General features: G+C 40.4%; 1 protein-coding gene across 15 annotated transcripts in view; it reads right to left on the reverse strand.

Annotated features, from left to right (window-relative positions):
* Positions 1-26,597, reverse strand: part of DEPDC5 (DEP domain containing 5, GATOR1 subcomplex subunit) — a 147,026-nt gene that overhangs the window by 89,519 nt on the left and 30,910 nt on the right. For all 15 annotated transcript variants that reach the window (XR_006195092.1, XR_006195091.1, XR_006195093.1 and 12 more), the window contains 10 exons: positions 21,464-21,567; positions 21,102-21,176; positions 18,738-18,872; positions 17,844-17,905; positions 17,622-17,695; positions 11,615-11,684; positions 9,576-9,612; positions 8,936-9,056; positions 6,118-6,338; positions 582-785 (listed from right to left, as the gene is read on the reverse strand). Coding sequence is in view for 11 of the 15 variants with exons in the window: in XM_042909807.1 (XP_042765741.1) it covers positions 582-785; positions 6,118-6,338; positions 8,936-9,056; positions 9,576-9,612; positions 11,615-11,684; positions 17,622-17,695; positions 17,844-17,905; positions 18,738-18,872; positions 21,102-21,176; positions 21,464-21,567 (1,103 nt within the window). In the remaining 4 variants the exon portion in view is untranslated. The remainder of the gene's footprint in view (positions 1-581; positions 786-6,117; positions 6,339-8,935; positions 9,057-9,575; positions 9,613-11,614; positions 11,685-17,621; positions 17,696-17,843; positions 17,906-18,737; positions 18,873-21,101; positions 21,177-21,463; positions 21,568-26,597) is intronic.

Consider the following 26,597-nt stretch of genomic DNA (forward strand, 5'->3'; position numbering starts at 1 on the left):
GCTTCTTTCATTATGTCCATAAACTTAAACATAAATTTGGATGTGGTTGTAGTTCATTCTCATTTCTGTATAGCATCTCGTATTTAAAAAAACCACTTATTCTATCCTCTTTTTTTCAACTTATTTGAACTAAAACAAAAACAAAACAACCAGCTCACCCATTTCTCAAAAATTGTGTTTTTTTTTTTAGTTGTCAGAGACTCCTGAGAAAAAACAAAATAATATAACTTCTGTGTATTCAAGACATTAATATCACTATCCAGAGAGAGACAGGAGAGGAAGGAATGAACAAGGATAAGCAGCATTACTCTTAGGAAAGAAAGCAGATGACAAAGTACAGTCCCTTTCAAACAGAAGAAAAGCCCTTAGGTTTACACAGTCACTTCCCAAGTGTGTCCTCAAGGATCCCCACAAGAACCCCTGGGGTAGGCAGAGTGGCAATGGATAGCTCCATCTTAGAGGTGGGGCACTGGAGTTGCAGAGAAGTTGAGATTCTTAACTGAGGCCACACGGCTGGTTAGTGACAAGGACCAGGACTAGCAGCTCCCAGCACAAGGCTCTTTCCTGAGCAACCAACTTACCCACAGGAAAAGTGTGCATCCAGCGCCTTCTGTTGGATGTGAGCTTCATGGGCATTCGTGACGGGGCAAAGGGGTTAATCAGTGCCCGCTGGGGTGTGTATCCCCCAGGTCGAACATGCAGCATGGATTCTGCGCTGCCTACATGGAACCTTCCCGGCGCACTAGAGTCTCGCTGTGGTGGCTCCATCATGTTCTCCAGGACATCTGTCAGTTATTGTGGAGTTGAGGCATAAAGAGAAAGCACAGAGCCATGGTGAAACCAGGACTAGGCAATCAGCCAAGGCTGACTAGAATCTTGAACGTCATACATGTTAGGGAGTGAAAGAAATAAGTAAAATCACCCAACTATAATGAAATGAAACACTGGGTTTGTTTACTTTTTAAATACTTGGGAGAAGGAAGTTCTGGCTCCTAAATTACTGGCCCAATAAAGCCACACCAAAACCTGATGGAGAGAACCACCCATCACCTAGAGACCCTGCACTTTGAGCTAGATGCAATGACTTGAGTTGCCTCCCTGGGAGATAGGGTGGGTATATTCTATATGTGGGAGGAACGATAAAAATAGATATTTGGTGTCCAGAAGGGCAGACCCTGATAGAGATAGCCAGTGTGTTCATTAAACCCATTTGATTTTCCTCTTAGGCACATGAGACTATAGTTTCTAGCCCCTCTACGCTGGGGCCAAATAACTTTGTTCTACCTCTTACACTTTTGGTAGGAATGCAAACGGGTACAGCCACTGTGGAAAACAAAATGGAGATTCCTCCAAAAGTTAAAAATAGAACTACCCTATGATCTAGTAATCGCCATAGGTATTTACTCAAAGAATACAAAAACACTAATTCAAAGGGATACATGCACTCTTATGTTTATAGCAGCATTATTTACAACAGCCAAATTATGGAAGCAGTCCAAGTCTCTAACAATAGATGAATAGATAAAGAAGATGTGGTATATGTATACAATGGAATATTTTTCAGACATAAAAAAGAATGAAATCTTGGGGTGCCTGGGTGGCTCAGTTGGTTAAGTGTCCGACTTCGGCTCAGGTCATGATCTCATGGCTCATGAGTTTGAGCTGCACGTAGGGCTCTGTGCTGATAAGCCTGCTGGAGCCTGCTTTGGATTCGGTGTCTCTCTCCTTCTCTGTGCCTTCCCCCCCCCCCCCAAACTAAATAAACATTTTAAAAAATTAAAAAAAAAAAAAAGAATGAAATCTTGGCATTTGCAACAACATGGATGGAGCTAAAGAGTATAATGCTAAGTGAAATAAGTCAGAGAAAGACAAATACCATTATTTCATACATATGGGGAATTTAAGAAACAAAACAAACAAGCAAAGGGAAAAAGAGAGACAGAGACGAGACAGAGAGACAGAGACAAACCAAGAAACAGACTGTTAAGAGAACAAACTGATGATTACCAGAGGGGAGGGAGGTGGGCTGATGGGTAAAATAGGTGATAGGGATTAAGGAGTGTATATTTTGTGATGAGCACAGAGCAATTTATGGAATTGTTGAGTCACTATATTGTACACCTGAAATTTACATAACACTGTATGTTAACTACACTGGAAATGCCATGGCATGGCATGGCATGACATGACATGGCATGACATGACATAAAATAAAAATAATAACTTCGTTCCAAGCAATAGAACACAGGTGGAAATGGCATGCTCCAATGAAGGCCTGGACCACAAATATCTCTACTCATGATCTCCATTCTCTTTTCCCCTACTGTGCTAACTTTGGAGACCAGTGCTAATGATCATACCATCCCAGCCTGGGGCCCTGAATGACTGGGTGGATCAGAAACCCCTCCCACTGACTCAGTGACCTGGATATAAGTAAGCAAATATTACTATGTTTAAAAAAAAAATTTTCTGGGAGAAAAGAATGAAGAAATGGATGCATCCAGCATTGACCAGGCAATGAGGTGGCATGACATACAGACTCAACCTGTCTTGTCCAACGGCAGACAGGCTCCCATTATAGAGATGGAGGTAACATGCTACATAACCTAAGTGGATCAAAGAGCTAAAACCCACAACCAGCTCCCCTGGTATGCATCCCACGTTCACTAAAGCAATCACCCACATCAGAAAATGGGTCCAGCAGATGCAAATTCCATGGCATCAAGGAATATGTCTTGTTCACCATTATTTAGCCAATGCCTACCAAAGAACCTGGTATATAGTAATAGCTAATTCCTTAAAGCTGATTTGCATGCAAGAAGGGAACATTCAGATATCTATGAAAGCTATATTTTTCACTGTTTTATTAAAATTTATTTATTTATTTACTTATTCTGAGGGAGACAGAGACAGCACAAGTGGGGAGGGGCAGAGAGAGGGGGAGGGGGAGAGAGAGAGGGAGGGAGGGAGAGAGGGGGAGAGAGGGAAAGGAAGAGAGAGGGAGAGAGGGAGAGAGAGAGAGAGAGAGAGAGAGAGAGAGAGAGAGAGAATCCCAAGCGGGCTTTATGCTGTATGCTATCAGCACAGAGCCCGATGCAGTGCTCCAACTTACCAACTGTGAGATCATGACCTGAGACGAAATCAAAGAGTAGGATGCTTAACTGACTGAGCCACCCAGGCACCCCTATTTTTTCACTGTTAATTAATGAGTTGATGCTCAGGTTTACCAAATAAAAAAGAAAATGGTCTAGTTAGTTATCATGAAAATAAAAGGAGAAAATCCAATTTAAAAAAAGATAAGTTAACGCTTTGAAAAGGATGAGAAATAGGACTAAGGGATAAGGGTGCCTGGCTGGCTCAGTTGGTAGAGCATGCGACTCTGTCTCAGCATCATGAGTTTGAGCCTCACATTGGGCATGAAGCCTACTTAAAAAAAAAAAAAAAAAAAAAAAGAAAAGAAAAAGGACTAAGGGATAAAGTGGGTCAAAAATACATATAGATTGCAACTACCTGGATGGAACTAGAGGGTATTATTCTAAGCGAAATTAGAGAAAGACAAATATCACATGACTTCACTCACATGAGGAATTTAAGATACAATACAGATGAACATAAGGGAAGGGAAGCAAAAATATATAAAAACAGGAAGGGGGACAAAACATAAGAGACTCTTAAATATAGAGAACAAACAGAGTATTGCTGGAGGGGTTGTGGGAGGGGGGGATGGGCTAAATGGGTAAGGGACATTAAGGAATCTACTCCTGAAATCACTGTTGCACTATATGCTAACTTGGATGTAAATTTAAAAAACAAATAAAAATTTTTTTAAATATATGTTATAGAAAAAAAAAAAAAAAAAAAAAAAAAAATATGGGGGCGCCTGGGTGGCGCAGTCGGTTAAGCGTCTGACTTCAGCCAGGTCATGATCTCGCGGTCTGTGAGTTCGAGCCCCGCGTCAGGCTCTGGGCTGATGGCTCGGAGCCTGGAGCCTGTTTCCGATTCTGTGTCTCCCTCTCTCTCTGCCCCTCCCCCGTTCATGCTCTGTCTCTCTCTGTCCCAAAAATAAATAAAAAAACGTTGGAAAAAAAAAAAAAAAAAAAAAAATTAAAAAAAAAAAAAAAAAAAATATGTATAGAGGAAAGGGGAAATGTTTTCTATGTTACATTGGGTAGGTAGATGGGTGAGACCCCCTAAACACACTAGAGAAACAGTAAACTAAGGGCCTATAGATTGTACTGCCTTATAATATTCTAGTGAATTGCTTTTTGGCTTTTCCAAAAAACTCCCCAATATCACTAAAGGACACTGAAATCAATTCTACTATTCAGATAAATTTTTAAGAAAACTATTTTCAAAGCTACTTTCAAAGCTACAACATTATCTCCTCAGAGATCTGGCTTTTAGAGCAACAAGGGTTTTGGAAGAACTAACGTTTAGTGTAATTTAGCTTTTGTTACAGATCCTACTAAGAATATTTGCAGAAAAATGGGGATAACTGTCACACGAACTTAGAAATTTCCAGAAAGTGGGGAAATGCTAACCTACAAATTTCAAATGTATTAAAATTCCTGAGTGCTGAAACTAATTAAGTGACATAGGTGATATACTATACTCATGTCATTAAATATCTGCTCCTTTCTCTTTTTTTAGCATTTCCTATTTATACTTTGAACCAGTTACAAAACAAGCAAAATTTTTTCTATAGTCAAAAACTATGCCCTTGGCATAGTATATATGGTGCTGGAGCTGATGGCTTCACCTTCAACACCCTGGGTCATAAAAAACATTCCTCACCCTTTGGGAATCCTTCCAGGAGGGCAACAGGGGGCAGCTATGTGTATACAACATTCCTAAGTCAGTGATCAAAAGTCAGGAAGGCTGTGCTTCCATTTATATAACATCCTTGAAATTAACAAAATTATAGAGCAAGAGAATGATCAGTGAGAGTGTGTGGCTATAAAGGGGTAACACAAGACAGCCCTGTGGTGATGGAATAGTTCTGTATTTAATTATGATGATAATTATAAATAAATAAATGTACACATGTGATAAAAATGCATAGAGGAGCGCCTGGCTGACTTAGTCATTAGAGCATATGATTCATGATCTCAAGGTTATGAGTTCAAGACCCATATTGGGCACAGAGCTTACTTAACAAATAAATAAATAAATTAAATAAATAAACAAACAAGCAAACAAACAAATATGGAATGCCTGGGTGGTTCAACAGGTTAAGTGTCTGGTTCTTGATTTCAGCTCAGGCCATGATCTCATGGTTCATGAGACTGAGCCCTCTCTTGGGCTCTGTGCTGAAAGTATGGAGCCTGCTTGGGAGTATCCTTTTCCCTCTCTGCCCCCACCTCAAAATAAATAAACATTTAAAAAACAAAACAAAACAAACTGCACAGAAATACACACACACAAATGAGTGCATGTAATACTAGTGAAATCTGAATGAGCTCTGTGGCTTGTACCAATGTCAGTTTCCTGGTCTGATGTTATCTATAGTTATACAACATGTTGCTATGGTGAAAATGAGTGAAAGGTACCTAGGCCCTCCGTGTGTGTGTGTGTGTGTGTGTGTGTGTGTGTGTGTGTGTATCTGTCATTTCCCATGAATCAATAATTATTTCAAAATTAAAAGTTTTTTAAAAAGTCAGGAGGTACCTGTAGACTCTAGCTGCAGGTGCTGCTGGATGGCAGAATAAGATACAGAAAAAGTAGCACCTGTACTCCCTAATGTGAGCCGGGTTAGCAAGTTAACTGTGAGGAGAAATCTTAAAATACAATATGGGACTGAGGCTGTTTTAGGCATGACACAAATGGCAATGATAAGAAAATAAGCAAACACCTTTGACCCTAGGCCTAAGAAAAGCTCTGCATTAACATATGGAAAGGTATATAGTTACAGTGAAGGGGGAAAAAGTGTTAGAGACAAAAATAGTATAATATACACATACGTACATCTCAGGTGACTTATACACTTTGCACTGGCATGGAAATAATAAGATATGGGACTTATACCCCACATCTGGTCACATTCCCTCCCATCCCCTGCTGCAGGAAGAGAGCTGTCCCCAGCTCTGCCCTGCTGTGCCTGTTCTTCAGCCCTCTGACCTCGAGTGCTGGTGTAGCCCAAGGAACTGCTGACTTCATACTGGTGCAGGTGGGGGTGCGGGATCATCAGGATGTTGGCACTCCTGCCCAGGGAGCTGTCATCAGAAGCCTGGCTCCGCACTTCCTCAGTGGGCAGTGTGCGGCTGGGCAGGGAAGGGCTGGATGAGACATCACAGGAGCTGGCGCTCTTTCGATTATGACTCTCCCGCTCTCGCACAGATCTGACAAGTGAGAAACAATGAGTTACCAACAAGCAAGTGATGGTGCCCCACCTAGAATTAAAGCACCAAAACCTGTCACCAGCCCAAGCTAATTGGGAAACCAATAACAAAAATCCCCACTGTGTTCTATGAGTGAGAAATAATGTAGGGGGTATTCCCCCTCGACCAGCTTGAGATATTGCATAAGAACTGACAGCTCGCAATTGGCCCAAGTCCTGGGGTCATAGCTGTAAAGGAGTCACTATTCCAGTCTAACCCTACTTGATCCCACCAATCAATCTCATATCACTGAAAATGGGGCAACTAGACAGGATATGATATGATCCAAGAGAAAGTACACAGCCACCTCAGGAGTCTTCTTGGACCAAAAATTGAGCCTAAATATAATCAGGCCTCTAGAGGTAATTGCTAGTTTACAGGAAATTCAGAGAAGAGAGGACAAGTTAAACATTATAACAAAACAATCAGCCAAATGAAAAAAGCAACATAATCTACAGTCACAGAAAAAACACATTCCAACCAAATGCTTTGTCTGCATCTTCTTTAGGTCCCAATTCAAATCAACCAACTGTAAAAACACATTTTTGAAACAATTGGGAAATTTGAATATAGACTAGCTGTTAGAAGATATTAAAGAATTAGTGTTAATTTTGGTACTTGAGATAATTTATTTTTTAATTCTTATTTGTTAAAGACATACACTATAACATTTACAGGTTAAAAAAGGGATTTGTTTTAGAATACTCCAACAAAATGTAAAATGTAGGGAAAGCAATGAAATGAGGCAGACAAGACACTGATCACTCTTCATTATACTACTCTATTTGAGTATGTTTGAACATTTCCTTAATAAAGGTTTTAAAAAGTTTATCCTTATTAAAACATAAAACTCCCTAAGGAGAAAACTTCTGGAAGTAGTAGGAGCAAGGATCAAAAAGGGAGAAGCCCAATAGGGAGGCAAAAATTCAGAATGTAAGAGTTAGCAACTACAGATAGGGCTCCTCCTCTGGTATCAGAGCTGTTCTGTTTCCGCCTGGAAGGATTTTGTCTTAAGTCAGAGCTTAAATGGAGCCTGAAAATAGATCCCCTGGGCTGACTGCATGTACATTATTGCAACAGTAAATATCTGGGCACCAATGTATGCTTAGTCCTGTGCAGGGAGACAGAGTACCAATTAAGACACAGGCGGCTCCCTCAGGAAACATAAGACCTAAGTTTCTGAAATACCATGTCTTGCCATCTTTGTTTAGAAAAAACAAAACCAAAGATCTTCGACTGTGAAAGCATTTTTATTTATTTTTTTTTTATTTTTGTGTGTGTGTGAAAGCATTTTTAAATACTCGGGAGGAAAGTGCTACCAAATCCCTAAGCAGATCTATGTATAAGAGAACTGTAGTTAATGGCACTAAAGGTTCTAAACATTTAGGAAATGTTTTATGTCTGAGCTCTAAATGTTTTCATCTTTTTTAAAAAATTTTTAATGTGTTTTTATTTCTGAGAGAGAGAGACAGAGACAGAGCATGAGTGGGCAGGGGCAGAGAGAGCGAGACACAGAATCCAAAGCAGTTCCAGGCTCCAAGCTGTCAGCACAGAGAACTCACAGACCGTGAGAGAGATCATGACCTGAGCAGAAGTCAGCCATTTAACCAACTGAGTCACCCAGGTGCCCCTAAATGTTTTCATCTTAAGATGGGACGAGATGAAAGGAGAGAAGACAATCATGTGGCTACTATAAGCTCAACTGCCAATGTGAAGAGATGGAATATTGGGGCGCCTGGGTGGCTCAGTTGGTTGGGCGTCCGACTTCAGCTCAGGTCACGATCTCACAGTTCGTGAGTTCGAGCCCTGTGTCAGGCTCTGGGCTGATGGCTCAGAGCCTGGAGCCTGCTTCCGATTCTGTGTCTCCCTCTCTCTCTGCCCCTCCCCCATTCATGCTCTGTCTCTGTCTCAAAAATAAATAAACATTAAAAAAAAAAAAATTAAAAAAAAAAAAAAAAGAGATGGAATATTCTTCCAATCACTGTGCTTAAATAAACGTGCATATTTAAGAGATTTGGAAAATGGACTCATGGCATTTAGTCCACTAGGGGTGTAAAAAAAAAAAAAAAAAAGCCCTGGGATGGGACGCCTTTTTACATAAGACTCAGAAATGAATATATTGGTAAATCCAACTACAGCACAATTAAAAACTATCATATGACAAAAATAACATGGAACACACTTAAAAAGCAAGAATTAAAGACAGAAAAGTCTCTTGCCCACTGGGAATAAAATACTCCAAAGAAACTATGGGCCCTAGGATCTATCTATATATATACATTAATAGCAGCCCAGTAAGAAGATTCTAGAATTTGTGAATTGCTTCTCTTGATTAGAAGAACACTCTATTTGGGGACATTTCTTACAAATATAGCTAACAAAATGGGTGGGCCAGAGAACCTTGAAACAGAACCCTTAATGATCTACACGGTATAGTTTCCATTTGGCTAATTTTAATTTAAAACATTTTCCAGGTTGCTCTCATGAAGGTCCCTGCAGGCCCTAAGGTTTTCCCAAGCAATTTTCATATACACCCCAAAGTGAATCTGGCAAAAAACCTGCAGGTAGCGAGGCGCTGAGCCCGGGATGGGCCTGGCAGCCTGAACACTTGGGCATCGTAGGCATCATAATCTACTTGGATGGGAAGGGCGTTCTCAGATTCTTTTGGAGTCCCAAGAGCTGAAATACACAAATCAAGTGAATGGTCATTAAAATACATTTCAACCAGATGCCTTCAGAGGGCTTTCATCAAAATCCACAAGACACAGGTGATCACCATCATGTCTCCCTGAAAAAAGTGGGATAATAACCCATTCATCAGGTTCTTGAAATTAAATGACTAACATGTCAAAGTGATATAGAAAAGAGTGTAGCACTAAATAAGGGGAAAGTTTGGGTAGTATTTCACTCTTCTGTGATCCCACTTTTAAAAAAGATCCTCTTAATATGTGGTACGGTTAGTACTTTAAAACTTTCTGCCTGATCTCTACAATTGACTGATGGAAAAGAAAAGGTTTGTCAGCATCTGTTTCACAGCTGACAGGACGAAAATATACAAGGCAGTTAAAGGACTTTCCGAGGGAAACTCAGGTCTCCCAACTTAGCTGTGAACTGCTTATGCGACCTCACATAATCTTGTTGCCATGGGTTAGCGGACTCTTTTTAAACGGGACAAAAGGAGGTCCCCAAAATACTCACATGTATCACGGCCATTTTTTGCTTTCTCAGAGGCAGGCTGTAAAATTAAATAGATAATTAATCACTTCCTCCTCTGCTAAAATAGAACTTATCACAAGGCACAGTATGTAGGTGGCTGCTCCCCTGGGTAGAGACCATGCCTTACCCCTCCCTGTAGCTGATGGGAAGGCAGGAGCAAACACCTGAGGTCTACCTACCGCAGTGTCAGGCCCTACCAGGCCCACCTCACACCTTGGTTGCCCTCAAAACTCTATCCTCACCGTATAGGTGAGGGCATTCAATTCTAGAGAGAAAAAGGGACTTCCTCAAAGTCACAAAACAGGTGGCAGAGCCAAAATCCAAGCCCAGTCCTTCCTGTTCTCAGTCAGTCCAGTGGTATGTGTATCCTACCTGCCCCCAAACCATTCATGTGCATGGCCCCCTTCACTACAGTGCTCTCACTGGTTTGCCTACACCTATAAGAGATCACCCAGTTTGCTGAAATGCTTTACAGAGGTAGAAAGAAAACACAAAGAGCTTTTTTTTTTCCTCTTCCAAACAAGTCTTTTTCAGGACCCTTTAAACTTCTCTAACAGTACTCACTCTTTCTTCTTTAAAATCATCATGTATAGAGAAGTTCCTCCATGTTCCACTTTGCCCAGAAGGGTTGAGATGAAGGCATAAAACCTCAGAGGGCAGGAGGTGGCCCTTTCTGGGAAGAGTCCCTTCTCCTAGCACCTCACTACTTGACAAAGCCCATTTTAGAAGGAGTCTTCATAGTCCTCGCAATTAATATTTTCCTTATTAGAAGAGTAACATTAACCCATTACCCCTCCCAAAAAAGGGAAAAAATGGCCCTGATACTACTAACATGACCACAATAGAGCAGCTTTCACAGTTTAACTCTGCTAGAAACAGGCAGATGGATGGGTGAGAGTACCTGGTATGCCACCTACATACCCAACAGTCTGTGTGTCTCTTCACCTTATATCAAAAACACGTTTTAAGGTTCTTAAAACTGGCACTTTTATTGACTGGCAATATATTACATGGAGTGTAGTTCATGGTTTAGTCATTTCCCTATTATTTTCAACTTCTAACTATTATAAATAAAGATCCTATTTGCATTCAATATCCTCAAATTATTTCCTTAAACCATATAGCCAAAAATGGAATTGTTTGGTCAAATGGCATGAACGTTTTCATTGTCCTTGATACACATGGCTGAACTGCTTTTTGTAAGTATTGTACACCAACCAGGTACTCAAGCACCAATATCACCACTTTTCCCAGGACTTGGTATAATTGTTTTGTTTTAAACCTTTCGATAAGCAGGGCCACCTGGCAGGTTCAGTCAGTGGAGCGTATGACTCTCAGTCTCGGGGTTCTAAGTTTGAGCCCCACGTTGGGCATAGAGATTACTTAAAAATAAAATATTTAGGGGCACCTGGGTGGTTCAGTCAGTTAAGCATCTGACTTCGGCTCAAGTCACGATCTCACGGTTCATGAGTTCAAGCCCCCACATCAGGCTCTGTGCTGACAGCGCAGAACCTGGAGTCTGCTTTGGATTCTGTGTTTCTGTTTCTCTCTCTCTCTCTCAAATAAAGAAATATTAAAATAAAATAAAATCTTGATAAAATAAAATAAACCCATTTGGTAAACAAAAAGAATCTCCATTCTTGTTTGAATTTGCATTTCTTTAACTACTGCCAAGATGTGATCTTTACATCATATTTCCCCTTTGCTGCAATGCGTGCCCATGTCTTTGTCCCCAAAGGTATCTGAGCAGTCCCAGTATCTGAATAAACCAATCACATCATGACAAAAATATTCATTATTAAAGAACTAAAAAGAGTTGTCATAGTTTTCCCAAAGATATTTCTTATACTCTGGAGGTTTGTCTTGTTGTTGATGTATTTAATGTGGAAAATCATAAAGTTCTAAGACAAATGTCTTGAACTCTACTCATGACCATGGGGAAGAAGGGCATATCCTGGGATCAAAATAACTATGTTGGTGTGTGACACTCCCTGAAGGCTCTACAGGTTGGTGACACCTACCTTCTTTCCTGCCAGTTTTATTCGTGGGGTGAAACTGTTACAAAAGAGCTGGCTTTTAGACGTATAGAAACTGTGAAAGAAAAAAGGTCATTAATTTAAGCCCCTTCCATTTTATATATTTTTTAATTTTTTTTAATATTTATTTATTTTTTGAGAGAGAGAGAGAGAGAGAGAGAGAGACAAAGCATGAACAGAGGGAGACACAGAATCCAAAGCAGGATCCAGGCTCTGATCTGTCAGCGTAGAGCCTGATCCGAGGCTCAAACTCATGAATGTGAGATCATGACCTGAGATGAAGTCAGACACTTAACCGACTGAGCCACGCAGGCACCCCATAAGTTCCTTGCATTTTAAACTTTAAATTGAAACCCCAGCCATGGATTAGTCCTCTCTTGACTGCCTATGTCTCAGGCTTCACTGATTCCTCCAATTCTAACTTGTTCTGTAATTACTACAAAATATTAAATATGGTTTTAATTATTGTTCTATTCTTTTTTCCCTTGTTAACTGTTTCACACTAGTCCTGATTCCTAACTGGATGAGAATCTCCTCCTCCTGGCAGAGATTACATCTATTTACACCATGATACTTTTGCATCTTGATACTTGGCACGATGCTGGGCCCAAGTGTGGTCTTTATCACTCTTGGGTTGAACAGCACTTGGTAAGCAAGAATAAGTCAGGCAAGAAAAGAAAAAAAATGGTCTTAAGAAAATATGGCACAAATCATCAAATTGTTATCTCTTTGAAAATCATATCTTTTTTTTTTTAAGTTTATTTATTTTTGACAGGGAGGGAGAGCATGAGCAGGGGAGGGCCAGAGAGAAGAGAGAGAGAGAACCCGAAGTAGGCTCCACACAGTCAGTGCAGAGCCTGACACGGGGCTCAAACTCACAAACCCCAAGATCATAACCTGAACCAAAACCAAGAGTGGGACACTTAGCTGACTGAACCACCCAGGTGCCCCTGAAAATCATATCTTAATGCAGTCACGTCAGACACACAAGAAAATTGGGAAACCCAACCTTGCCCTGGGTCTAATGAGTAAACAGAGGCTAAACAGACTTTTCCATCTTAGGCATGTCTCTGTAGTCTCTTTTATCTATAATTAACTTATGGGAAAGATGTTTTGAACACTAACCAATCCCCATCTTCCATTATAACTCTGATCATAAGCAAAAAAAAAAAAAAAAAAGTTATCAATAGATAACCAGTGAACTGTAGGGCAATCCAGTAACTAACACATTATGCATTATGTGCATAACATAAGAATACCAACTGCGGGGTGCCTGGGTGGCTCAGTCAGTTAAGCATTCAACTTTGGCTCAGGTCACGATCTCACAGTTCGTGGGTTCCAGCCCCCCTCTGGGCTCCGTGCTGTCAGTAGGGAGCTTGCTCGGGATTCTATCTCTCTCCCTCTCTCTCTGCCTCTCCCCCACTTGTGCTCTCTCTCTCTCTCACTCAAAATAAATAAATAAACTTTAAAAAAAGAAAGGAGGAGCGTTTGGGTGGCTCAGTTGGTTAAGCATCCAATTCTTGGTTTCAGCTCAGGTCATCATCTTACGTTTCATGAATTCAAACCCTGTGTTGGGCTCTGTGCTGGTGGTGCGGAGTCTGCTTGGGATTCTCTTTCCCTCTCTCTCCGTCCCTCCCCTGCTCACTCTCTCTGTCTCTCTCAAATTGAATAAATTAAAAAAAAAAAAAAATACCAACTGCAATCAGACCTGGAGTCCAACTAGCCCCTGGGACTTGACTCCTCAGAGTGGTACCAAGGAAAGTACAAGTAGAGGATGCTGCTTGCTTTCCAGACATTAATTGCAAAAGATCTGAGTATTAAAGTGATATTAGCCAGAAGAATGGGTTTCTATTAGATGTATCTACATGAAATTGCTGTGTTTGAAGGTCAAACCCAGTGTAAAAATCACAATTTCAAATGGTTTAAACCAACAGCTTCAGCTTTGCCATGAACTTGCTGCTCAACCTTTGGCAAGTCAAGTTACCCTCCTGGAACACCTATACAGTATGACTGGAGGGTCTCTATGATCTCTAAAACAGACTCCAGATGCCTATGGCATCCTCAAATGCCCGTTTTATAACTCTTATGTATCTGCTATTAATTTACTTTTTGGATCAATTTTCATGACTAGCCAATAATACTTGGGAGAATAACTTTTCACTGAAGATAATTTGATTATGCTTCAAGTAAGGTCTCTGGCCTTGTGGAATGATTTTGAAGAGGCTAGTGGACAGGATATGAACAATGGCCCTTCCAAGCAGCCATGCACCTCTGGCCACAAGCCCTCTTTGCTCCTGTCTATGAGTGGCTCAAGCAAACAAGATTCACAGTGAGATGTGAAAAGCAGGCCTCAGGCCATCCCAGCTCTCAGATTCTGAAGTCATACATGTGTGAATCATCGTCCATCTTAAATGGTATCAGAAAGCCAATTTGGGATGAAAAATACAGTGATAAATCAGGAAACCTTCAAGTTATTATTAATTAACATTTGAGGAAATTACAGTGTTTAAATTCATATACAATTTTGTGTGTGATAGCTACTCTCTCCCTTAATTATTTCCTAAACCAAACGTAAAACAATGAAATATGGTGTATAATTAAACAGCAGCTGTTTTCTTATGGGCAAAAGAATCTTAATGTATATTCAGGGGCACCTGGGTGTCTCAGTCGGGTAAGTGTACAACTCTTGGGTTTCGGCTCAGGTAATCGTGGGGTGAGCCCTGCATCTGGCTCTGTGCTGGCAGTGTGGAGCCTGCTTGGGATTCTTTCTCTCCTTCTCTCTCTCCTTCTCTCTCTGCCTCTCCCCCACTCACACACACTCTCTCTCCCAAAAATAAATAAACATTAAAAAAAATTTTTTTGGGGGGGCGCCTGGGTGGCCCAGTCGGTTAAGCATCTGACTTTGGCTCAGGTCATGATCCCAGTTTGTGTGTTTGAGCCCTGCATCAGACTCTGTGTTGACAGTTCAGAGTCTGAAGCCTGCTTCGGATTCTGTGTCTCCTTCTCTCTCTGCCCCTCCCCAACTTGTGCTCTATGTCTCTCAAAAAATAAATGTAAAAAAAAAAAATTTTTAAAAAAAATATTTTTAAAGAATCTGAATACCTATTCAAAGATTACAAATCCAGGGGCACATGGGTGGTTCAGTTGGTTGAACACTGACTCTTGATTTCAGCTCATGTCACAATCCCAGGGTCATGGGAATGCACCCCATTTGAGGTGTTGTGCTGAGCATGGAGCCTGCTTAGGATTCTCTCTCTCCCTCTGCCTTCTCCCCATCTCATACTCTCACTCTCTCTCCCTCCGCCTTCTCCCCATCTCTTACTCTCACTCTCTCTCCCTCCCTCTCTGTCTCTTTCTCTCTCTCTCTCCCTCTCTCTCTATATATACATATATATATGCACAATAAGATTACAAATCCAAATCTAATGAGAGGGCTGATAAAAAAATACATCAGGGCATCTGGGGGACTTAGTAGGTTGAACATCTGCCTCTCGATTTTGGCTCAGGTCATGATCTCACGGTTCGTGGGATTGAGCCCCACATCCAGCTCTGTGCTGACAGTGTGGAGTCTGCTCGGGGTTATCTCTCTCCTTCTCTCTCTGCCCCTCCCCTGCTCATGCACACTTGCGCATATGCTCTCTCTCAGAACAAGTGGATAAACTTTAAAGAAAAAAAAAAAAAGAAAATGCTTTAAAAAAAAGAAGATACATTGGTCTCTGAAATAAGTGAAAAAAAGTTCAAAATACTATTTTACTCAAACCAAATTTTTAAAATAACAGTAACAGCAGGGGCACCTGGGTGGCTCAGTCAGTTAAGCATCTGACTCTTGGTTTTGGCTCAGGTCATGATCTCATATTGTGGAACTAAGCCCTCCATTAGGCTCCGTGTTGAGCGTGGAGCCTAGCCTGCTTGGGATTTCTTTCTCTCCTTCTCTCTCTGCCCCTCCCCTGTACATGCTTACTTGCTCTCTCTCTCTCAAAATAACTAAAAAAATAAACATTAAAAAAAATAACAATGGGGTGCCTGGATGGCTCAGTCAGTTAAGCATCCGACTTCAGCTCAAGTCATGATCATACAGCTTGTGAGTTCGAGCCTCACATTGAGCAGCCTGGAGCCTGCTTTGGATTCTGTGTCCCCCACTCCCTCTTCCCTGCTCGTGCTGTCTCTCTCTCTCTCAAAAATAAATTTTATAAAATTAAAAAAAATTTTAATAAATAAATAAATAAACAGTAACATTGGGGTGCCTGGGTGCCTCAGTCGGTCAAGTGTCCATCCGACTTTGGCTCAGGTCATGATTTTGCAATTTGTCAGTTTGAGCCCCACATCAGGTGCTGCACTGACCGTACAGAGCCTGCTTGGGATTCTCTCTCTTCTCTCTCTGTCCTCCCCTGCTCTCTCACACTCTCTCTCAAAATAAATAAACTTTAAAAAAAAAAGAACTTTTTACTATTGTATATTTGGTTGCAAGTAAGATCTTTACTTAAAAAAAGGGCCCTGTTGCTTAACGAAAAAAATTAGAAAGGAAAGAAGAAAACCACTGGTCTAAAGAAGTGACTGTCAATGGGGGCAGAGGGAATCTGCCACCCAGGAGGCATGTGGCAATGCAGCAGACATTTTAGTTTTTTGAATTTTTTGTTTTTAGTCTAAATTATTTCTCTCCTCAGTTTCCAACATTTTCAACTGAATTCTCCATAAACCTGCAAGCACTTAAAAAAATCATGAAACATTAAAAAATAGTCCAAGGCTTTTCATTTTTTGCAGACTTGAAGATATTCTAGTTCTCATAGTAAGTTTCTAGGAGGTATGAGCTCTACCTGCAGTATTTCAAAGAAATAATTTAACTTTCTCTAGGTTTTTGGTTTTGGTTTTTTTTGTTGTTTTTTTTGTTTTTTTTTAAGTTTATTTATTTATTTTGAGAGTTGAGGGGAAGGGGCAGAGAGAGAGGGAGACAGAAAATTCCAAGCAGGCTCCATACTGCCAGCACTGATTCTGACGTGGGGCTCGAATTCACGAACTGTGAGATTATGACCTGAGCTGAAACCAAGAGTCCCAAGAGTCAGATGCTTCACCGATGGAGCCACCCAGGCGCCCCTCTCCAGGTTTTCTGATAGGAAAATTCACTTAGGCATGCCTCCTGCAGACATTCTGGTTGTCACACTGGGGGTGGGTGCTCTTGGCATCTAGAGGGTGGAGGCCAAGGATGCTGCTCAACAGGCTACAATTCACTGGGCAGCCCCAACAAAAGAATGATCTGGCCCAAAATGTCAGTAGAGTCCAGGTGGAGAAACCCTGTTCTAAAGGAAGGACTGAAGGAGAGAGATCAGAAATAGACACACTATTAAGATTATCATCCAAAAAAGATGAGGACTGGGGGTACCTGGGTGGCTCAGTTGGTTAAGCCTCTGACTCTTGGTTTCAGGTCAGGTCATGATCTCACAGTTTCGTGGATTTGAGCCCCATGTCAGGTTCTGCACTGGCAACATGGAGCTTGCTTGGGATTCTCTCTCTTTCCCCCTCTCTCTGCCCTTCCCCTACTCAGGCTGTCTCTGTCTCTCTCAAAATAAATAAACTTTAAAAAAAAAAATGAGGACTGGGATAAGGCAGTGGCTCTGACAGAGGCATGAGAGACACCATCCTTGAGCCCCAATCAGCAGAAACACTGAGGCCTTGTCCCATGTGAAGAAGAGACACAGGGATTTTTCTACAAATAGAGAATGCCAGGTACAATGCTGTCTGCTATCGTCTGTGGGAGTTGGAAATAGTAGGAGCTGGGGATAATAAAAATAAGTCCTTCAAAATTTGCTTTTATTTTCTTTCACTCTAGACTGTTCTTATGTTACTGCCACTGCTTTAAATGTACACAGGCTCTAAGCAAATGTTAGAACTTTAGTTTCCACATTTTCTTGACAAAAGTTTTCATAGTAAGAACTTAACAGATGTGAAGAGAAAATGGCAAGGAAGTTATTCAACTGTGAATCAAGGTTACACCCACCTGTGGTTTATCCAGTGAGGAATATTATAGTCATCGCCCAGCCGAGAATCACGAGGTGCACTTCGATTATGTAGCTGGAAGGGAAAAAGCCAGTGCACAGATCAGCTAGAAAACAAGTAGGATGTGGAACTGCTCCAACTGTTCTGTTTTTAAGTATTCTCAAGATCACTCTAGGCCAGTACTAGAGACTGGCCTTTAGTAAGCAATCCAAAATTGTATTACCTTGAACAATGGGACAGCATGTAATGGTTGCTCCCCCATGCACACCAAGTCCACACCAATTCCTAAAAAAGAGAAGACAAAAAGAGTTTGGGGTGGGGGTGGGAAGAAGTAGAGATAAGTGTCCCAATCTATTAACAATATTATTTAACTAAACAAAACCGACTTCCCATCCTAAGATTTATAACCTCACAGGGCTGCCTACACAGCAAAGAAGAAAAGAGATGCATTTTGTTTGTTTCTTCTTTACCAGGTCTCATCACACCTGACATTATTCAGTGCTTGACAATTAGCCTTGGACTGCTTTGTAGATCATGATTTGTCAAAAGGACAACCCAGGCCTCTATTGCTAAAGTTTCATGACCAGAAAGGAAAAGGAATCTTGAAATTTCAGTAAGACAGCAAAACAATCCATACCATTTAACAGAGCTTCTTAATTGACAATCCAGGATTTACACTCCACCCCCATCTTTTGGAAGCCCAAATTTAATGGAACCAGAATTTCAAATTGGGAAAGCACGGCACACCACAGAGGGAGGACTAGATCATACAATCTGATGGTAGTCCCCAAGATGGGCTGATGACACACTGGTTCCTTGAAACGATCCCTCCGAAGAGCTCTCCAGTGTCAGATATGTTTGGAAAACTCTGAGTACCTGTTACACCCATTAGAGATAAACAAGATACACTAACAAATTAAAACCTACAATTAGGGAATCTGCCTAAACTGTTTATGCCCCAACATTTCCTTAACCGATTTGACCACAGAACGCTTTTTGTCCCCTAACATTATTCACATCCCCAGGATCTCCGATGCACAGAGCCAGGGAAAGCTCAGAGCTCTAAGGTAAGTGAGGCTATAAACACTCAGAGACAGTGCAAACCAGGGAGCATTACCATTATCTATCATTCGCTGCTTGGTCAAGATCATGAGTAGACGGTCCACTTCAAACACACCCACCCCAGGTGTGATCACCACAGACATCTGCCCAGTTCGGTCAAAGTTGCGGTTGATGTAGTGCTTGTCAAACACTTGAAAGAAAGCAAAAGTTCTCCAATGCAGATGTTACAGCTTTTCAGAAACCAGCCACTTGCAAGCCTCTCTATGCCCTCAGACTATTTTGTCCATGTTTCTATTGCAGCAATTGCAGTTCTGACCTGAATTCTAGTTAGCCGTGTGCACATCTTCCTTTCCCCTTCTACATTAAGAACTGCTTGAACACAAGACTATGCCAATGTTGCCTTTGTTAACACCCCTCATTAATGCCTACTACTTGCCTTGTGTTGTCTTAAATGCTCAAATTTCATGACTTTAGTTTAAACAATCCATAAATGAGTCTGTACTGAAACTGACAAAAATATTAATTTTTTAAAAATTTTTTAATGTTTTATTTATTTTTGAGAGCAAGAAAGAGACAGAATGTGAGTGGGGAGGGGCAGAGAGAGGGAGACACAGAATCTGAAGCAGGCTCCAGGCTCTGAGCTGTCAGCACAGAGCCCGACGTGGGGCTCAAACCCACGAACTGTGAGATCATGACCTGAGCCAAAGTCTGACGCTTAACCGATGAGCAACCCAGGTGCCCCTACAAAAATATTAATTTAAGACAACATTCAAAAGAATGGACAAGAAACTTGGGGTGAATTTGTAAATTTGGCAAGTTAATTTTTATTTCTGTCCTGTACAATCCTTACTTTGGAAAACCAAACATATTCCAATATGAAAAAAAGATTTATAAATAAAAGACTCCATGCTTGGGCTGACTGACATGTCATGATGACATCATGTCATGATCTCACAGTTCATGAGTTCAAGCCCCTCCTTGGGCTCCATGCTGACAGTGAAAAGCCTGTTTGGCATTCTCTCTCTCCCTCTCTCTCAAAATAAATAAACTTAAAAGAAGGGGAAGGGCACCTGTGTGGCTCAGTCTGTTAAGTGTCTGACTTTGACTCAGGTCATGATCTTATGGTTCGTGAATTCATGCTGACAGCTCAGAGCCTGAAGCCTGTTTCAGATTCTGTGCCTGTCTGTCTGTCTGTCTGTCTCTCTCTCTCTCTCTCTCTCTGCCCCTCCCTAGCTTGCACTCTCTCCTAAAAATAAATAAACATTAAAAAAATTTTTTTTAAATACAAAAATAAAAAGACCCATGCTTTAGAATTGCCAGCACAGGCAGGTTATACGTGTGAAGTGACCACACATCATTACTTCCACCACTGGCGAGTGTCAATGGATGCCTAACCAGAGCTGAGCCAATCAGACTCTCTGCTGGGAACATGGAATTCTGAACAGAGAGCAGAGAGCTGACAGCAGAGCTGGGAGCTGAACACTGCTCCAGGAATACCTGCTGCTGCAGTTCCTAGAGCCACTTTGGTCCCCACCTTCTTCAGCATAACATTCAAGCCTTTCCTGACGGCCCACCAGGTCTCTATATCCTAAGAGTAAATTTTTCTTTTTTGCGTAAACCAATTCAGTAGGTTTCTGTTGTTTGCAAACAAAGCATATCAGCTAACACATCCAGGGACAAGCATTTGGAAGAAGTCACACCACACTGTTAAGAAGGTTCCCTCTTAGAAGGGAAATGACAGTAGAGGAAGGAGGGAGATCTTCATTTTTACTTGATATACCTCTGATTATTTGAATTCTTAAAACATGGGTTCCTTTTGTAATTAAAAAAAAAAAAAAAAAGATTTGAGGTGCCTGAGTGGCTCAGTCAGTTAAGTATCCAACTTCGGCTCAGGTCACGATCTCATAGTTCATGACTTCGAGCCCTCCATCAGGCTTGTACTGACAGTGTGGAATCTGCTTGGGGTTCTCTCTCTCTCTCTCTCTCTCTCTCTCTCTCTCTCCCCACCCCTCCCCTACTTGCAGGTATTCTCTCTCTCTCTCTCTCTCAAAATAAACAAAAAAACATTAAAAAAAATTTTTTTTTAAATTACTTAGAAGCAATTGAGGGATAGCATAGAAAACAGTAAGAATATAGTCTGTAGTAAAACAGCCCAAGGAAGATTCCCTCCAGCTCTTTACTCTCAAGTTACCATGAGAAGCAGATGAGAATAGCAAGTTAATTCCCAGTGGAAGATCTAAGAGCTAAATGTTGGCCATTAAAACCATCCAATCAGAAGTTACTTCTTTCAGTTAATCTTTGGAACACATGGGTGGGGAGATCTTCAACTGGGTCTGGGTCTTTGGACATTAGTAAAAAGAAGTTCACAGCCATGTGGTAAACAAGATGCCAGATCACCACGGCTTGTGTCCTTACTCACCATTGAATGACAGATTGATGGCCTCTAGGTAGTTTCCTTGTGCTGAGGTAGAATTATCTCCTTGAGGAAAGCCCTCTGAAGCAAAAGACATAAGAGAAGGAAAAGTATCCCATGAAAGATGAACTCTTAAAGAACAAGTGGAAAGTGTCTGGCTCCATAGGTCCCCCTACCCTGTAGTAGGTATACTATTGAACTTACTGCATATGTAATGAACAATTAGACCCAACTGGAAATAGAAACCTGACCAGAAGCAGAAACTCTGTCCAGCACTGTGAAAGAAGCAAGCATGAACCTCTCATCTCCCAGCCTCCATCCTACACCTCCTTTCCCTGCTGCACTTTCTGTCATTATGAATGCAGTACCTGCCTGTTCCAGTCGCACCAACACTGGATACTGGATAAAGAGTTTTTTAATGGTCACAAGGAGTGATGTCCACTCTTCTCTCCTCTCATTCTGCACCACCACTCTGAAAGGAATATTGTCATAAAATAGACATTGAGCAGCTATTACTTACATCAGGTCTCTCACAGAATTTCAAAAGAAAGGAGAAGATGAGATTTCCAGGGTTAAGGTAATTTATCACATAATAATAAGTATTAAAGCCAAGTGCATGTAACAAACATTAACAAAGACCTGTATTATCAATAGTCATATAGATTGAAAACAAAAAGTAAGAAAATATTTAAAAATTGCCTTGAAATCATATTAATGCCTAGTATTCAGCAGGAACATGAAATCTTCATACAATGAATTATAATTAGGTGGTATATAAGAAGCATAAAATAAAACATCTATATGTAGGTTTTACATATATATCTAATAAACAAATCTATGACAGGGAACTACATTAGTAGAAAGGGATAGGTGAGAATCTGTTTACTGTAGAGCTTGTGAACCTTAAAAACCTTAAAAATACATGTGAATGTATTACAAAAAATAAAAATAAATGTGTGTGTATATATGTGTGTGTGTGTGTGTGTGTGTGTGTGTGTGTATACATACATACATATAGGTTTGCATGTGTGTGTATGCTAGGAATTTATCCTAAAGAAACATACAGGACCCACAATAGCCAACCCAATATTGAAGGAAAAGAACAAAGGTGGAAAACTAACACTATCCAACTTCAAGACTTAACTATAAAGCTACAAATAAAGCTAAAGATAGTGTGGCATTGGTGAAAGAGTAGATAAATAGATCAATGGAACAGAATAAAGGGCCCAGAAACAGAACCCCCAAAATATAATCAGATTTTTTTTTTAATGTTCATTTATTTTTGAGAGAGAGAGCTAGTGAGCACAAGCTGGGGACAGGTAGAGAGAGAGGGAGAAACAGAATCTGAAGCAGGTTCCAGGTTCTGAGATGTCAGCACAGAGTCTGATGCGGGGCTCAAACCCACGAACCATGAGATCATGACCTTAGCCAAAGTCAGATGTTTAACTGACTAAGCCACCCAGGCACCCCAACAGATCTTTGACAAAGAAGCAAAGACAACACAATGGAACAAAGACATTCTTTTCAACAAATGGTGCTGGAGCAACTGGACATCCACATGCAAAAAATAAGAAAAGAAAAAGATTCTAGATACAGACTATACACCCTTCATAAAATTAACTCAAAACAGATCATAGACCTAAATATAAAATGTAAAACTATAAAACTCCTAAAAGATAACATACCAGAAAACCCAGATGACACTAGTTGGGGTGATGACTTTTTTTTTTAAGTTTTATTTACTTGTTTTGAGAGAGAGAAAGTGAGAGAGAGTGTGCGGGTACTGGCAGGAAAGGGGCAAAGAGGGAGAGATAATCCCAAGCACACTCCACACTGTGAGCACAGAGCCTGACATGGGGCTCGACTTACCAACCATGAGATCATGAACCAAGTCAAAATCAAGTTGGACACTTAACCGACTGAGCCACCTAGACGCTCCTAGGGTGATGACTTTTTAGATTCAACACCAAAGCCACAATCCATGAAAGAGAAAAACTGATAAACTAGACCTTATTAAAATTAAATAACTTCTGCTCTGGGAAAGACAATGACAAGAGAATTAGAAGACAAGCCACAGACTAGAAGAAAATGTCAGCAAAAGACACATCTGATAAAGAACTATCATCCAAAAACACAAAGAATTCTTAAAACTCAACAATCAGAAATAAACAACCCAATTTAAAGATGGGCAGAATACCTGAACAGACACCTCACCAAAGAAGAAATACACATGGCAAATAAGCATATGAAAAGATGCTTCACATCATGTCATATGGGGAAATGCAAATTAAAACAGCAATAAGTGACCATTAGAATGGCCAAAATCTAGAACACTGACAATACCAAATGCTGGTAAGGATATGGAGCAATAGGAACTTTGAGTCACTGCTGGTGGGAATGTAAAATAATGGAGTTACTTTGGAAAACATTTTGGTGGTTTCTTACAAAACTAAATATACTCCTATCATATGATCTAGCAATCATACTCCTTGGTATTTCCCCAAATGAGTTGAAAACTTAGGTGCACACAAAAACCTACACATGAGTATAGAAACTTTATTTATAATTGCCAAAACTTGAAAGCAACCAAGATGCCCTTCAGTAAAGGAATGGGACAAACTGTGATACAACCAGACAATGGAATACTACTGAGTGCTAAAAAGAAATGAGCTATTAAGCCATGAATATTACTTAAATATATTACTAAGTGAAAAAAGCCAACATGAAAAGGTTACATACTATATGATTCCAACTCTAGGACTTTCTGGAAAAGGCAAAACTGTACAGACTCTAGAAAGATCAGTGGTTGCCAGGGGATGGGGGTTGGGGGGAAGGGATAACTGGAACACTAAGGATTTTTAGGGCAGTGAAAATACTCCATAATCATGGAGACATGTCATTATATATTTGTCCAAACCAACAGAATATACAACACCAAGAGTGAACCGTAAGGTAAACTATGGACTCTCAGTGATTATGGTGTATCTGTGTAGGTTCCTTAATTGTAACAAATGCACCACTCTGGTGAGGAATGTTGATAATAAGGGGAAGGGCATTATGTATGTGTGGGCACAAGAGGTGTATGGGATATCCCTGTAACTTCTCTCAATTTTGTTATCAACCTAAACAGCTCTAAAAAAAATAGTCAAATTAAAAAAAAAAGACAAGAAACATTCAAAATGCATAACTATATATGTATTTATATAGATACATAGATACACAGTGCTACATAGATCAATTTTAAAATTAGAAAAATATTAAATATCTAACAATAAGGAATTAAATTATGATAAAATTTTAGACTATGACAAACTATTATATAACTACCAAAAATTATATGATTCTCTGATAATTGTTTAATATGAGTAATGGGTATATGAAGGCTCATAATGCTATTCTCTCCACCACAATACATCTGATTTTATTAAAAATAAGAAGCCAGGGGCACCTGGGTGGCTCAGTCGGTTAAGTGTCCGACTTCGGCTCAGGTCATGATCTCACAGTTTGTGGGTTCGAGCCCATGTCAGGCTCTGTGTTGACAGCTCAGAGCCTGGAGTCTGCTTCGGATTCTGTGTCTCCTTCTCTCTCTGCCCCTCCCCAATTTATGCTCTGTTTCTCTATGTCTCTCAAAAAATAAATAAATGTTAAAAAAATAAAATAAAATAAAAATAAGACAAGCCAGGGTCACCTGGGTGGCTCAGTCAGTTAAGCATCTGACTTCAGCTCAGGTCATGAGCTCACGGTTCATGAGTTTGGGCCCTGCGTCAGGCTCTGGGCTGACAGCTTAGAGCCTGGAGCCTGCTTCGAATTCTGTGTCTTCCTGTCTCTACCCCTCCCCTGCTCATGCTCAATGCTCAGTCTCTCTCTCTCTCTCTCTCTTTCTCTCTCTCTCTTTCTCTCTCTCTCTCAAAAAATAAAACAGGGGCACCTGGGTGGCTCAGTCAGTTGAGCGACCAACTTCAGCTCAGGTCATGATTCCACGGTTTGTGAGTTAGAACCCCGTGTCGGGCTCTGTGCTGACAGCTCAGAGTCTGGAGCCTGCTTCTGATTATGTGTCTCCCTCTCTCTCTGCCCCTCCCCCACTCATGCTCTGTCTCTCTCTGTCTAAGAAAGAAATAAACATAAAAAAAATTTTTTAAATAAAATAAAAATAAAACATTAAAAAAATTAAAAATAAATAAGTAAAACAAGCCAAAGAAACCATCCGATTTTAAAATGGGCTAAACAGAAAAAGATCTGGAGAAATATATATCACAGTATTTATTTTTATTTTTATATTGTGAAGTTTATTTATTTATTTTGAGAGACAGAGAAAGTGAACTGGGGAGGGGCAAAGTAAGAGGAAGAGACAGAATCCCAAGCAGGCTCTGCACCGCCAGCACAGAGCCTGATGCGGGGCTCGAACTCACATACCATGAGATCATAACCTGAGCTGAAACCAAGAGTTGGACACTAAACCAACTGAACCACCCAGGTGGTTCACACAGTATTAAAAGTACTTCCCTTTGGATTGCAAAATCAGACAGAGGGTAAGATAAAAAACAAAAAAAGATGAAAAAATTAGCTAAGAAGATGAATATATAACTCATAAAAGAGAAATACAAAGGCCAATAAGTATAGGAAAATATTCACTCTTGGTAATAAAAGAAATGACTATTAAGACTCAGTGAGATAACTTTTTTCCCACTCCAATTGGGAACGAGTCAGAAAAAGGAAGAAAATAGTATTCAGTATTGATAAAAAAAAGAGAAATAACATGGTTACTGGGAAAACAGGATTTTTCACTTCAATGTTTTTGGAGGGCAATTTGGCTATAAAAATGAAAAGTCTGAACGAAAACAAAGTATCTTTGACCCCATACCTCCATTTCTGGGAACTTATCTTAAGTGTATGCTGAAGGTTATGCCAAGTTATAAGGGTATAACTAAGGTCATCAGGTTATGCTAAGATTATAACTAAGGTTATGCTTACAGACTGTAAGATCATTCATTGGTAGAACTTTGACAATAGCGAAAAATTGAAAATCACCTAAATGTTCAATAATAGTTGGCAATCAAATGAAATGTCTACATAGCAATAAAAATGATGCTGTGGAAGTAGAATATTTGACATCAAATGGCATTTGTGATATAGTAGGTGGAAAATGCCAGTTTTTTATTTTATTTTATTTTATTTTATTTTATTTTATTTTTATTTTGTGAGAGAGAGAGAGAAAATGTGTGCAATTTGGGAAGGGGCAGAGAGAGAGAAGAGAGAAACAGAATCCCAAGCAGGCTCTTCACTGTCAGCACAGCGCCAGATGTGGGGCTCAAACTCACAAATCACGAGATCACAACCTGAGCCGAAATTGGATGCTTAACCAACTGAGCCACCCAGGAGCACCCCCATGCCCTGGAAAATGCCGTTTTAAAAAAAAGCATGGGAGTCTGTAATGACATCTCTGTGAAAACTGTTTTTTGTCTCTGTAAACAGAGAAGTGGGTTTGATGATCTCAGGTGATGA

Source organism: Panthera leo, chromosome D3, assembly GCF_018350215.1.
Source record: "Panthera leo isolate Ple1 chromosome D3, P.leo_Ple1_pat1.1, whole genome shotgun sequence".
Classification (NCBI taxonomy): domain Eukaryota; kingdom Metazoa; phylum Chordata; class Mammalia; order Carnivora; family Felidae; genus Panthera; species Panthera leo.